The sequence below is a fragment of the Lissotriton vulgaris genome, chromosome 5 (assembly GCF_964263255.1).
Source record: "Lissotriton vulgaris chromosome 5, aLisVul1.2, whole genome shotgun sequence".
Lineage (NCBI taxonomy): Eukaryota > Metazoa > Chordata > Amphibia > Caudata > Salamandridae > Lissotriton > Lissotriton vulgaris.
Genome location: NC_141693.1, coordinates 1,553,179,383 through 1,553,195,222, shown reverse-complemented (window position 1 = coordinate 1,553,195,222; position 15,840 = coordinate 1,553,179,383). Strand labels below are relative to the sequence as shown.

The following is a 15,840-nucleotide window of genomic DNA, read 5'->3' as shown; positions in this document are numbered from 1 at the left end:
AAGGCTTCCTTCTCTGCTTTTGTGAGGTTGTATTTCACAAAGGTTGTACATCGACTTCTTCCTTAAACCCTTTATTGAGACCATCCCAGCCCATTTGAAAGACACCACGGCGTTCCTTAACCGCATTGCGTCGATTAAATTCAACAGCGAGAATCAACTGCTAGTGACACTAGACGTAGTGTCCTTATACACTCAGATTCCGCAGGAACAGGCACTTGAAACCTTAACCTTTTTTCTGGAAAATCGTGAACGACCAATGAGAGTCCCAACTAATTTCATCCTCGACCTAGCTCGTTTGACACTACAAAAGAACTTTTTTTCTTTTGATTCAGAGTTCTTTTTTCAAATAAAAGGGGTAGCGATGGGCTGTCCCTTTGCCCCCGAGCTGGCGATAATGTTTATGGGGCTATTCGAAGAAAAATTCATCTATAACAACAATCCATATGGCCATTATATTTCCAACTATATGCGCTATATAGAGGATCTATTTTTAATCTGGACAGGAAACCAAGAAAATCTGAATAAGTTTGTGGAATGGCTTAACTCAAGAACAGCCGATATCCAATTTTCAGCCACATCATCAAAGGAATCCATCACATTTCTGGACGTGGAAATCCAACCACAAGCACAGGGACTCAGCACAACGTTATATCGCAAACCATTTGATAGAAATAAAGCGCTACACTTCACCAGCAACCACCCGAGAAACCTTAAAGAGAACCTGCCCTATGGACAATTCCTTAGAATTCGATGGAATTGTTCCACCAAGGAGGAATATTTCAAACATGCAGGCCATTTAAAAGAACGCCTGACACTTAGAGGATACCCCAAAAAACTCTTAAAAAATTCCCTTAAAAGAGCATGGTGGACTCCCAGAGAGGTCCTACTTGAAAAGAAAGTGAAACAAGACCTCAGAAGAATGGTATGCGTCACCACCTTTTGCCCAGCGGCGAACCAATACAAAAAACTAATTCTATCCAATTGGCATCTACTCAAAAATCTGCATGAAGATCTGTCAGCCCCTCCGTTGTTTGCTTTCAAAAAAGAAAAAAGCATTGCTAATCATATCATAAGAGCTGCCCTCCCTCCGGCTAAATCACCCACCATACAAAGTCTGTTTGGACTACCTCCCACCAAAGGTCACCACAAATGCGGCACGTGCATATGCTGCGATGAAACCATTGAGGACTCTGTCTTCACATTTGAAAACATTCATTGGAAGCACGAAGCATTTACAAATTGCAAAACTAAAAATGTTGTCTACGCTATCATCTGCCCGTGCCCTTTGGTCTATATAGGTAAGACCACACAAGAAGTAAGGAGTCGGATCACTCAGCATAAATCTCGGATAAGGAGAGGCGTAGAAAACGCCCCACTTGTCAATCATTGGACAAACATGAAACATAAACAATCGGACTTAAGATGGACAGTATTGTCGAAAATCGAAAAAGATCCCAGGGGCGGAGATTTGGATGCCAAATTAGCCCAACGTGAGGCATTACTAATAATGAAGTTCAACACTGCCTTGCGAGGATTGAACGAGATGTCAGAGATATACAAAACCAACACTTGAACTACTCAGACCCGTAGACTCGTTATAAAGTGAACTACAAGTCCCAGAAGCCTCTGAGAGTCTTATCAACCAGGAAGTACCAGTCTAAACAGCTCTGCAGCTCTGATTCACTCTGCAGCACGACTCCGAGGACGAAGGACCCGTTGTCTCATCCGGTATGTAGCTTTCACGATGACCGTTCTCCTCTGGTTACGCAAATGGTATCTCAAACCTAACCTTAGGTCCCCCTTTCATGCTTCATTTACAGTGAAGCAGAGGCGCAAATCAAGCCCGCTCCGCGGAATACCAGAAGCATGGACTAAACGTCAAAACAACCGCTGACGTCAGTGCAGGTATACATCCAACCCCGCGCCCCGCAGTTAGGAAAGACACTTTAGGTTTGAAACTAAGCGCGCTTGTTTTATTTCTTTTATTCACAGCCCCTGTATGCACACCACGGTGAAATCTTTGAAACCTTGACTTCTCTAGTCTTGAATTATGTGACTCTGGTTCAATTGCTTACGGTAGGCTTTGGTTTGACTCAGGGCGAGTTTCTCTCCCTTCTAAAATAGCTCGCTAGACTAAGCGCCATTTCTTGATTATTTCCACAGAACCAGTACAGGTCCTGAGGAGAACCCTATTATTCGTACGGGTTCGAAACGCGTCGACCACCTTGCCTACGTATCTGGTCTACATCTTTTGCGTTATAAATCAGCCCATGTATCAACCTCTCTAAGAAGAATACTCCTTTTCAGAAATTGAGTTGAAAAGACTTTAGGATTATTTCTCTAAAAAACACCAAGGGATTTATCCGACTGATTTATGACCGATACGTGGTTTTTTGTACTTTTGTATTTTTGTACCTAACTGTTGTTCGTATTGTTTTACTGATTTTTGTGTATGCAAGTGTTTTGTATGATTGGAAGGCCACGAATGTTGAGAGTGTGTAAATAATTTTTTCACTTGTAATTGCTGTTCACTGTACATATATATATAAAAAACTGTCGTTCTTTCCATGCACTAAAAACATTGTGTCACGTATAAACAAAAATATTTTTTGAAAAGAGGAATACATTTCCAGTTGCTAAATGATTCAGCAGGTTGTTTATGCTTTATTCTGAACACCAGTTAGATTCATCTTTGTTTGCAAATAACCTTTCTCAGCAGAGGCGCTTGTGTTGCTTTCCAATAAAGTGTCCCGGCACTAACAGTACGTCGACCCCAAGACTCACAAAGACGGAGCACAGATCAAAAAGCATGGTTAAAGAGTCAAGTTTTTAGGCCTCGTTTGAAGGAGCCTGCATCCTTAGTCGCATGCTAATGAAAACGAAGGACATTCCACCCTACAGCGGTCAGTGTTAGCAGTAGGTGCCTCCCCATTTCTTCCGCTTGATCTTGTGAACCACCGCCAACAGAGCCTCTGATTAGTGAAGGGTCCTCGAGGGATGATAATGTGAGAACCTCCTAGTATGGTCGCTGGGACAAAGGCCATAGAAAGCTGTATGGGCCAACACCAAGCCCTTAAACATCACTCTCTCCCACACAGGCAGCCAGTGCAAATCTTTGAGATGGAAATAAATTGAAGAGTTTCTTGAGATGTTAAGCAAGAGTAAGGCTGCAGCATTCTGTTCCAACTGCAGACGTTTGAGTAGGTACAGAGGCAGATCCCAGTGTAAGGCAGATGGTGTGAGAGCATGGACAAAGGAAACAAGAACAAAAATTCCCTCAGAAATTGGAGAAGACAAAAACAGGACCCAAATACACTCTTCCCCGTGATTTAAAAGACATATTATTGTCAAACTTCACTCCAAGATTGTGAACTACTGTAGCAGGGGTCGGAGGGGAAAGGGCAGAGCTAGGCCAACATTTGCCACCCTAAGAAGGGAGAGGAGATTCAAAAAACAAAACCTCTGTTTTACTGGTGTTACATTGGAGATTACTCCAGTGCATCCAATGGAACACCGCGGACAGGCATGCTTCAAATCTATTTTGGGCCATAGAGATGATCCCGTCCCAGGTTAAGAGAATCTGCCTGTCATCAGCGATATGACTTCACTCCAAAGGATTCCACCAGGGCAGCTAGAGGAGTCATATAAACATTAAACAGTGTAGGGCTCAAGGCAGATCCAGGGGAATACTGAACTTCAGAGGTTTGGAGTCGGAGGTGAATGGAGGCATCGAGCCAGATTGACGTTGGTTTGACAGAAAGGAACCCAGCCAAGCCACTACGGTCCCACCTATCCCCATGTCCCATCATGATAGGATGGGTAACTGTATCATATGCCGCCAAGAGATCCAATAACAGTAAGGCCGCTTTCTTCCCCCTGTCTACAGCCAATTTAATGGCGTCCGAGACCTCCACTAGAGTGGACTCCATGCTGTGTCTCTGGCGGAAGCCGGAGTGAGAAGGATGCAGCAGCTGATTGAAGTCAAGGGAGCTTGATAGCTGGGCATTGGACAGTTTTTCAAGAATCTTTGAAAAGGCAGGTAACAAAGAGATATGTCAATTGTTGGCCAAGATAGATTTATCCTCCGAAGGTTTTGTAAAAAGTGGGATCAGCTTGGCCCTCTTCCAACAACTATGGAGCCTTGCCTGGCACAGCGCATTGTTTAAGAGAGAATTCAGAGTGGGGTTGATGGCCTGGGTGTTGGCAACCAATATCTGAGGAAGACAGGAATCATCAAGGGAGCCTGATGTGCATGCTCGAAGAGCTTCTCCAAGTCCTCTAACGAGATTATGGTAAACTCTGTCAAGGAGCATGGGAGTGCAGGCAAAGCTGGTACAGACTGCCTCCCTGACCCTTGGAGCCCAGCACAGATATTAGCTGCAGAACTTTTTAGAACCCCGAACTCAGCGGTGTCTACACTGTTATTGGCTCCGGCTGCATTTAGAGTCTCAACAATAGCCTTGATCTTGTTCTAAAAAAAATCCAAAATTTGAGAACATAGTTTGGACTAACAACCAATAAAGATGTAGGTACAGAGAGAGATTGAGCTCTGAGCCTTAGGATGACCACAAGGGTGACCATTTCTTTAGTCCCGAATCTTGGTTTCTAGTGCTAATTGCACAGTACATTGGCTCCAGGAAGCATACCCGTCTACCACTACTTTATTCCAGATTAGTTATTTGTTTTTCACATCACTTTTTGACTGACCTTTCATAGGGACCGCATCCATCGGACATATGTAGGCCTCATAGTTAGATCAGAGATAACATTTGCTCCTGATGAAAGTCCAAGACCCTTTTGGGGGCTCAAACGTGATGCCCTAACATACAGGGTTGATTTTCTCCTGTCCATAATTGCTGTCTAGATAATGTTAGATCACTTTCTGTCCATCAATCCTCTCACAATTGTAAGGTCAACCTAGTGATAGTGTCCCTATATTACATCATTTCATTTGTATTCCTCCACCCTTAAGGAGGCTGAGCCTGCTTGTGACCGAGACCATTAACACGAGTGAGAGGTGGGACCTATGATGAACATGCCACTCCCTGGTGGTTGAGGGCTCAGCATCCTATAAGGAGGGTCACAAGGACCACATACTGACCAGGAGAGAGTAACACACCCACCCGAGTTATGTTGTCTTCCTTCGTACCTCCTTATTTGCTTTTCCCTGGAGTACCCATTGGGGTATATTCGTGCCCTCAGTGCTGTGACAACCGGGACAACAGTGGGGCCTTTGAAGGGCAGGCCAGACTCTACTGTATGTGTGGGGAGACATTGCGCATGTGGGAGAAGCCCAGGGGGGCCAGGTGTGGGGAGATAAGGCACGTGTCCACAGGTAGCAGAGCAAGCGGGACAAAAGCGGGCCCTGGAGCAGAGGGCAGGTGGCCTCTCACGCATGCACCATACACAACAGACCCCATGCTACAAAAGTGGGGCCCTGAGAGGAAAGGACAGGTGCCCTCTCGAGCATGCACCATACAGAACAGATCCCACGCTACGAAAGTGGGGCCCTGGGAGGAGAGAGGGCAGGTGACCTCTCGTGCATGCGCCATACACAACAGACTCCACGCTACGAAAGTGGGGCCCTGTGAGCAGAGAGGGCAGGTGGCCTCTCGAGCATGCGCCATACACAACAGACCCCATGCTACGAAAGTGGGGCCCTGGGAAGAGAGAGGGCCCCTTTTAGCCCAGGGTTTTGCAGATCCTAGAACCGGCTCAGTCCGATAGGTGTAATAATTGCTTGTGGACTAAAAGTTAAAACTGTGGGGGCGCCAAAATGCTGGACAATGGGCCCCTCAAGAGTGTCTGTGAATGTTCTCCTTGCAATTGAGGGAGAGTCTCCCTCCCCTATGCCTCCAAACACCATCCCTGAGAGGCCCGGGAAGGGGGGCCCCTCCAATGGACCTTAATTGCAAGGCGACACCTTTCTTCAAAATGGATCGCCAGGGAAACAACAGGACACACCACCAGTGCTAGGCCCCATGCTGGTGGGCTGAGTGCGAGGCCCTGGGCAGCTGCCCACGCTGCCCATGCTTCGGCCCTGGTCACGACAGACACACGGACTTGCTGAGCCAGCCTGAAAACACGCAGGGTGGAATGGCTCTTTATGGCTTCTTTAGCATAAAGAATAAAGCTTGAAGTCCGCCTTGAAGTTCGGAAGGCGCTAGGCCGCTCCATTAGCCCAGAGCTCTTCTGCATTAGGCGGCCTCAGAATGAAATACATTCCGCTCAGCGTTTTGCAGCAGACTAAAAGCAAAGCTCTTCTTCAGCAGATGATGAAGAGACACCATTTAAAATAGGCAACTCGACGGAACACGGCAATAAAAGAAGATGGAACGTCTAGGCAATGCAATTAACAAAGAAAAATAGAATGTAATAACGCTCAAGCACTGCAAAGCAAGTGAAAACCCAACCGATATAACTTAAAGCCGCCCGTGGAGCGTATAACTTAAATGCAAGGGTAATTAACCAAAGTGCCCATTAATGGACTGACCCAGACGCATGAGTAGCTGTACAATGGGTGCTAATTGCACACCATTTAGCACTGACCCCATTAAAGAATGAGCACAAATTGCATGGTTTCTATGTGAGCCATAAAATCCATACAGAAAAAAGCCGCCTCTATTGTGGATGCGCGCAAGGCGCTGTGAGCGAGACCTGACAATCCCAATTTACAAGTGGCATGAACCATCACTTCAGTTTCTTTTAGGGCCAGATGTATCAAAGGGTTTTACCCATTCTGTGTCTATGGGAAAATGTGTTCATACATATGGCCCTTAATCCGATGCATGTTTTTTGCAATCACAACGATGGCGCTCCGGATGTGAAATCAGTCATTTCAAGCTAGAATACATTCAGTCACATCAATCCGGCACAAGTTCATACTATCATTCAACAATCAGTAGTGACGCCGACCATCGCAGCGGAGATGGCTTTACAAACAGTGGCTTAAGTGTATACATAAACGAGCTCTATAAACACTAGTGCATCATAAGGACAGTAGTTTTTTGTGTCGTAACAACAAATCAAAGAGCAGCAGTCGGCTGTTTTTTGGATTCCAATGTGGAAGTATGAAATTTTCAAAACACGTCATATTAATTCCACTATTTTAATGGTCAGTGCCGAGTGTACGGGTTTGCGAGTTGGTTCAAGTCCAGTTCTACTTTATAATAATGTCCTTTATCCCATGTGGAAGATAGTCGACACGTTTCAAACCCGATTGTTTAGAGTTCTCCTCAGGACGCTGGTCTGTTGAGAGTGGTTCTACGGGGGACTAATGTAGGAAGTGTATTTTGACAACTCCGAAGTATTTTTTATTTGAAGGGGGGCACTTACCAGTAGGTTTTCCTGGTAGTGATTGATTGGGCTGACTAGTGCGGCAGGGTGAACTGGGATGGACTGAAATTGCACAGGCAGATCGGCATAATGACCCACAATTACCTTTTGCCTATCCTATTTCCCATGGTTTTACAGTAGGGTGATTGTAATTCAATCAGGCCCAGCCGTAAACGGTATTTGCATTGCGGTTATTAGAGCACAATGGCTGAACCTGGGTGTGATTTTGGTGGGCACTCATGAAAGGTTACAAATGTTGAGCCCAGACATATCAAAAGGCTTGAGAAGAAGTGTGAGGGCACCTGAATTTGATAAATGGAGGCAAATTATTTGTTCTGACCTAGTTGCATCGGCAACCACAGATGCAAACAGACAGGGACCTGGCACCTCTGTTTCCGATAGCCATGGTCCAATCACAAATGTCAGCCCAGTCTGAAGCTCTGTAAAGTCTCCACCACATTTTGAGGGAGTATCCCATGCCCCAAACTCTCAACAGGGCCCCCAGTGTCTTTCACCTCCCGGTCAGTCTCTTTATATACCCCTCTACAGAGTCTGCCTCTCTCTATGCACTCTTACAGTCTCACATACCCTCTGCAGTGTATAGCTGTCCCCATCTCCTCTCTCTCACAGTGTCTCATCTCTCTGCACTCTACCACAGCCTCTCTCCTCTGCACTCTCTCACAGTCTCTCATTCTCTTTCAGCTCTTCGCCAACGCTGTCATATTCCTGTGCGGAAACCTGGTCGGCGCCTACCACAAGCACCTGATGGAGTGCGCTCTGCAAGAGACGTACCATGAGACCTTCAACTACATCAAGTCCAGGGTCAAGCTGGAGTCAGAGAAGAGGCAGCAGGTGAGGCACCTGCCATTATCTGAAGGCACAGCTCCCCACCTATCCCCTGTGGGTGGAGGGGGGACCTACCACGTCTCTTTTGTGACGCTGGTGTCATCAGTCACAGAAATGTTGTTATTGTGGATTATACAAAGTTTTCCCTTCTGTACTCATGACATCTGCCCACCCACCTTTTACGGCATGATTTTAGAGTTCAGCCTCTTCAGCCTCTCTCCCTTTCCACACAGCCTCCAGGTTGGTTTATAAGAAAGGATATTGTCCTTTCTAGCTTACTTTGGACACTATCCATGCTGTCCACCCCCTGATGTCATGCCCACTGATTTGACTAGGAGCCTCTCCTTCTGTCCCAAGGGTGAAATACACCTTCCACGCCACAGCCTGATGGCTCTGCCACATAGTCATGTCCTCCAACAAGCCCAGTCTTTGCAGGCATAACCTCTCAATCTTCATTGAAGAAATGTATGATGGGCATTTACAGTAGATGGACCATCCATAGGGGTGAACCTGTGGCACGGACAAGGCCATGAGTGATAGAACTTGCACCTCCTGGCCCACAACCGAATTACTAGGCTCATCTTTGCCCGGCCTTCCTAATACTGGACAACAGCCTGAGGATCCATTAAAATGAGGGCCATGGAACGATGAACGCAACCACCAAACCCCAGACCTCGGACCTTGAAACCTGAAGCAGACGTGGGGAAGAAGGTATTCTTCTGAGGACAAACTCTTTGCAACTTAAACTTTAAGCATATTCTCTTGAAAGCTCTGCTGAGGGGCACAAGTTCTAGGAGGAGGGAGCAGCAGAAATGGTCTCCCTCCTGGCTGTAAACCCCTGAAATCTGCAGCATTGAGAATAACGCCAGGCTCCTCTCATGCCAGCGTCCGTGCTGTGAGTGCTTCCAAAGCGTTGATTCCCACTCTCCTGGGCCGCCGAGGAACGACTTGGCCATTGAATCGATTGTATTCATGCCCCAGAGCTGAGCTGACGCGCAATGCCACCAGCAGTACACACACTGCTTAAAACCTCTTGGAGAGAGAAGATAGATCTTGTCATGTTCTAGGAATGATTGATCCTGAGCTGACCAGGCCTCCAACAAGGCACTTCAGTGTAGAGCGCTGAAGTCCATCATCAAAATATTTGGCGTTGTAAGAGCCAATGAGCACTTTTAAGACCAGACTGCTAGGTTCTATTGTCAGTCTCTGTGGCGCTAGTAGACCCAAATGCGCCATCTTTCCCAGGATCCCTTGCTGCAACCACCATTGAAGTGTGCCTCGAACCTCAGCAGCTAGTAGCACCCTCTGTTTTTCGTTGGGTTTCTGGATGCCAGCACACCAGCAGACACTGTAAATTCACCATTTCTCTAACACCACCAACCTGTGTATAGCAGGCACTTCCTAAAGCTGAAAAAGAAACCCCAGGCCAAGTCCTCAACTCTTCCGTCCTGTTTCTAGGGGAAATGCAGATCTCCTGTCCTTGCTCCCAAGGGTGGAGCTCTCTGGGGGTGGGGGGTATCCACTTAAATGGAATTTCCTTTCATCTCTGTCCTTGCTTCTAAGGGTTGGGATCTTCAAGGGGTGGGGGTGATCATTCACCTAAAGGGAACTTCCTGTCACCTTCACCCCTCAGATGGAGGCTCGTGGTGCTCTGCTCACAGATAACTGCACCACGATTCACCTATAGGCCGATGATAGCGCAGCGTACAAAGCCTGACCCATCCATGCTCTTCTTCCCCAGGAGCACCTGCTGCTGTCCATCCTGCCTGCCTACATCGCCATGGAGATGAAGGCCGAGATCATCGAGCGCCTGAAGGATGGGACCCCGAAACCAGAAAACACCAACAGCTTCCACAACCTGTACATCAAGAGGCACCAGAACGTCAGGTGAGGCATGGGAGCAGAAAGGGACAGAAGGGGGCCGTGAACAGGACCCAGGGCTATGCTTGTGACAAACGCCTACAATTCGGTCTTGCTTAATTTGTGCCGGTGTTTGCAGGTGACACTTCTTTTTAAACACCAGTACCTGTTTATGACATGGAGGCGCTGTTAGCCTACTTTTCCAGCTCAGTACAAGTGATTAACAATTCAGTGTATTAAAAAATGATAAAACTCGGATTTTCAGACTATCCTTACAGCTTGGAGGGACCAGCCATTGTTTATAATGTCACACTTGCTAAATGTGATAGTGAGTTATGCTGGCACTGCCACTCAGCAGACTTGGTAGGAGTAGTGGGTGGTGCCACCTGCACTGGAATACCTTTTTTACTAATTAAGCACTGCAGTACAGTTTGATTTGTCCCCCAGGTCCTCTGAGGCGAGGCTGTGGATTGGAAGTATGTATTATCTAGAATAACGCTCGGTGGGGAGATATGAGAGAGGTGTTTAACCTCAGTAACACAGGCTGTGGTTTTAGAAGAGAACTCCTAGAACACGAGGGAAAGAGAAGAGAACGAGACAGAGATGTACTGGGGAGAAAAATGAAGCTATATATCTTTTTCATGCAAAGGGCACTGACGTCATTGAAGAATTGTGGAGAGATCAGTTACTGAATGCTGCAGTTCCTCAGGCAAACAGTGATAGTTATTACAGGTTGTACCGTATCTAACCATTCCACTTTAGTCATATTTATTCTTCTTTGGTGATGGTGGTGATTCTTTTTTCTCACTAGTAAGAGTGCAACTAGTATAAGAGCAGAGGCCCTGATGAATGCCGAGGGATTGAACACCCACTAGGCAGAAACATGTTGGCCCATTTATGGGCAGATATTTGTTACTGTCCTCTTGCACTGTTCTGTTTTTTAATTAGGAGGTGTGTCATGTCCATAGAATAAAGTTGTTAGAAGGAGGGCATTCCATCCTATTTTAAGTCACTATTAGTTTTGTTGCACCTGTCTATTCTACCATCAAAGATCAGTCATTATGGATGTTTCATTTATGTTGGTGGACCAAATCCCAAAACATCATCAAGGTGTGGTTCGGTCCCTATGATCAGGGGACCAGCCCTCCACACACCAGGGTTTGGCCAGATGATATGACTGATCATTAAGTCTCTTTTGATGGAAACCCTACATAATTTGTTTTGGACTGGTTAGCCATTCATGAATACTCTGTGATGTATCGGTCTCTTCTATGCATGTTGAGTTTACTCTCTTTATTTTCTGTCTTCACAAATACACTGTCCTTGTGATGTATACACTCTGAGATCTAGTCGACTCAGTTTTGACAGTGCAGCTTTAATAGTTAGCTGGTAGACCCCCTGTGTTTCTTGTGTTGTACAAACAGTGATAGTTGTAATAGCGGTAATAGCGAGCATGTAACTCCAGCAGGGGCGGCCTTAGGCATGTGCAAGCTGTGCACCTGCACAGGGCCACTAAACCCCAGGGGCCACCACGCCAATATATATCCTTAATATAATAATCCTCTGAGGATGGATACATATTTGCGAGGCGACCCATGGCAGGGATTTGGCAGCCTCCGGCTCTGTTCCACTTCCAAACTCTTCTGGGGCCCTCTACCTACGCTCCCTGCCCAGGGCCGCCATGAGCCTAGAGCCGCCCGGACTCCAGAAGCAAGCAGAGAAACGGAAAGAATTCTTAGTTTGCAAGCACTTGAAATACTTGGAGCAGCAGCTCTTCCTGCTGGCTGACTTAAGAAACACACCCTAGTCTTGGCATTGTATGAGTCACTTGGTACATCCAGAAGGCAGTCATAGCTTGGCGAAAGGTGGGATACTTTGCATTACTGGCAGTGGCGTAGCCAGGTCAAGTGGTATCCGGTGCAGACAATTTCTTGTCAGCCCCGGCTTGACAAATTGGCAAAAATATGTGTTTAAAACAAATATTTTTGCCATTTTGTCACCCTCATCAGTGATGCCACCCGGGGTGGCCCGCACCCACCGCACCCCCCCTTCCTACGCCATTGATTACTGGGGCCGGATTGTGAACCTGAGCGTTCGCACAGGGCACCGTTGTGTCCCTGTTTTATATATGATTGCACTTTCTAAAGCACATAAATTTAACTCCAAATTTCTCTGCGTTAGTACATAAACCACAAACAGCACAGCTCTGAATCACCCCAGAGCACCGCATACCTTGCTGTACTGTCTGCAGCTCATACATTCGGATAAACACAGGTGCATACCTTTGTCATGCATAAATAGAAACCTTTATGATACGTCTGCAGAGGACTAATCATGATGGGTTGCGCTGCTTTAGCAGTGAGCTGAATGAGTTTAAAGTGAATTCATTTATCCCAATGTTTTTTGACTAGACAGCGCCGAAATGGGAATCCATAGCAGCCCAGGGGAAGAGGGTGTGCAAGTGTGAAGCTCTGTTGCTTTTGTAACTGGGGGCCAATATTGCGCACTGCTGGCAAAACCGGCAGAGAGTAACAAAACCGGCCCCACCTCTGCAAACCTGTTTCCCACCCTTCCAGCCTCCATGGAAACGCCGTATGCCCGCTACGACAAATCTGGCCCTGGGGCTTGATTTTCAGAAAATACAGCTCGGAAACAGAGAGCAGGGTATGCCTCTTTATGCTTGTTAGCTATGCGGTTTAAAGCAACGCACTAACTCTTAGAAACAACAGGTAATATGAATTCACTTTACACACTGCAGGCACGTAAAAACAAGCGCTCAGCTCTGCATGAACCAGTACAGCCCATCATGATACGTACCCTGGAGTGTTTGGCTGGAAGGTCGCTTCGCGTATGTTGCTTTGCACCGGTAGCTCTTGGAAATGAACATGTGCATGTGTTGCCCCTTCCAGAGGCTTGTCATAGAGGTGTTAAGTGGCTTTCTCTGTTTCTTTTCCAGTATCCTCTATGCAGACATCGTTGGCTTCACCCGGCTAGCCAGTGAGTGCTCTCCCAAGGAACTCGTGCTGATGCTCAATGAACTGTTCGGAAAGTTTGATCAGATCGCTAAAGTAAGTGCACTGGATTTACTCTTAAGCCTGATGCAGTCTAAGAAGCTGTCAGGAAGTGGACCAGGTTAGTAAGTTGAGGAATAGGTAGATAGGTCTCGGGCAAAGAGTTGGGTCCTTCCCACTTATCTGCCCTACAACAGCATGGCTGTGGACTGGGACAAGGCAGTATTCCTGTTGTGCATCTATCATCAGATGCCAAAGCCTTTGAGAGATTGACTGGAGCTCCCCGACACTGAGGAAGAGGCTGCCAGTACTGCCCCTCATTTCCTTAACAGAGCTTAAATATTTTGGACTTGCTGGCCACCAAAAATTGACTTTTTTAGAAGGAGAAAGGGGCTATTTAATTTGAGGCATGGAGAAGAATTCAAGAAGGGATACTGGGGAAGCTATAATTGGATAGCTGACTCCTAGTGCCTTTAGAGATTATATTCCCCACTAGCAAAGAAAATGATAACACTTTCAGACAAATGTAATATCAAAATGATAAGCCTAGAAAGTATGCTAGAGTTCAGGAAAGTCCAACAACAAACCTTACTTTGCCTCTACCGGGCACTATATAAAGACTATTCAGGACACTGCCTGTTCATTATAATATATATTATTCCTTGGATTTTGAAATAAGCCACAAAATTATAATGGGATTGAAGCATCGAACCATAAAATGATTTTCAAATATTGACACAAATAAAGGACTTTTGAATCCATTCCCCGGCTTGGGGTATGGAGGAGGAAAAGGCAGGAGAGGGGATATTTATACAGTTAAGAAAGAATTCTGAAAGAACTCTCCACGCAGGTCATAAATCTGCCTTGGTGGTCGACTCGATAAATTGATTTAGTTCTCGATCAATTGTGCTCCATTTGTATATTAATCATGTTAACGTCTGTTCTATTTACTTGGACAAGACATTATCCATGAAGTAAAAGTTCTGGATATACAAGTTCAATACAGTCTAATCTAGATTAATTTCTTGTCAAAGCCTCTTCCTCATCTCTCTCTTCACCCGAGACTTCCGCCCACTCTTTTTCACTAGTTTCATCCATTTGTCAATTTCTCATTTGTTCCATTCTCTGTCTTTTTTTCTATTTTATCAAAAGCAATCTCCCCACTTCTCTCTCATCATCTATTTTCCCTATTGCCCTGCCTTCCTCTACCTTTCTCATTCATGCTCATCTCCAAGATCACATCACTGCTAACCCTCTGCTGCATGACTAGCAGCCTGGCTTCAGATCACACTGCAGCACAGACACCATTACCTTACACTACCTTACACATCGTAGATGATGTTATCAAGACCACAGATGAAGACTGCCATTATGTGGTGATATTGCTATACCTTTCAGCTACCTTCAACACAGTCAACCATCCCTCCCACATATGCACCATAATGTCTCAAATCGGATTCACTCGTAATGTCCTTCACTGGTTCCCCTCTTACTTTTCCAACCACCATCGGTTTGTTCACAAGGACACCTTCAGGTTATAAAAGATCCATATTACCTGCGGAGTCCACCAGGGTTCCATAGAGTTTCCTGTCATCTTCAAACTTTTTATGGAGGCTCTTGGTGCTTTATTTACAGATTACCATATCTTGATTCACCAATATGATGATGATACATAACTCTACTTGAAAGTCTCCCCTGCTTCAGGCTTCCAAAGTCTCAAACACTGCTTCACATCATCCTAACCAGTGCCTATCAATAGCTCAAGCTATCCAAGACAGAATCCCTGTTATTTGTTGAGAACAACAAACAAGATACAATACCAACTTAGCTCAATGACATGAACCTTGATGACTATCAACACCAACGTTCACCAAATGCGGAATCACTGGGATATACCCTGGAAACCACCTCAGCCTTAAGGAACACAATGCCCCAAAAAAACAAAGATGGCCTAGTACCAGTTCTCTTCTAAAGAAAGTCAAACTGTTTCTTCCAGAAAACGGCGTCATAGTTGTTGTTCAAGGCCTCATACTCTTGCATCTTGATGCTGGTAATGTCTTATCCGATGGCATCTGAAACTCAACCCTAGCACCCCTTGGCGGTACAAAAGGCAGTGGTGATGGACGGAGCATCTGAACCAATCAAACACTCACACCCAGTCAACAGATCTGGGTTTAATCCATCACCGTTCTTTAGCCCACTCTGCCACCCCAGTTCAGACATGGCCATATGCAAATCAGTCTGACCCTGTGCCTCATGGGAACAGTCCAGCCGAACTGCCAAGCCATGCCTTCCCTGGACGGGAAACAAGCTTTCGAGGACCGGTTTCTGGCATTTCAGCCGTCTTCAGCCCGGTTTGCTTGAATCCAGTGGCAAAGTGAGCAAGGGACTCACGTCTGAGCATACCCTGCCAACTTATGGCGAACAAAGCGGTACAAAAGGGGGTGGTGATGGACGGAGCATCTGAACCAATCAAACACTCACACCCAGTCAACAGATCTGGGTTTAATCCATCACCGTTCTTTAGCCCACTCTGCCACCCCAGTTCAGACATGGTCATATGCAAATCAGTCTGACCCTGTGCCTCATGGGAACAGTCCAGCCCGAACTGCTAAGCCATGCCTTCCCTGAACCGGAAACAAGCTTCCGAGGACCGGTTTCTGGTATTTCAGCCGTCTTCAGCCCGGCTTGCTTGAATCCAGTGGCAAAGTGAGCAAGGGACTCACGTCTGAGCATACCCTGCCACACTTATGGCGGCCAAAAGCGGTAAAAAAGGGGGTGGTGATGG

At 46.2% G+C, this 15,840-nt stretch overlaps 1 protein-coding gene across 2 annotated transcripts in view; it reads left to right on the top strand.

The window, feature by feature from the left end:
• Positions 1–15,840, top strand: part of ADCY4 (adenylate cyclase 4) — a 261,919-nt gene that overhangs the window by 176,993 nt on the left and 69,086 nt on the right. For both annotated transcript variants that reach the window (XM_086923621.1, XM_086923620.1), the window contains exons 5-7: positions 8,038–8,187; positions 9,923–10,068; positions 12,998–13,109. In XM_086923621.1, the coding sequence (XP_086779747.1) occupies positions 8,038–8,187; positions 9,923–10,068; positions 12,998–13,109 (408 nt within the window). The remainder of the gene's footprint in view (positions 1–8,037; positions 8,188–9,922; positions 10,069–12,997; positions 13,110–15,840) is intronic.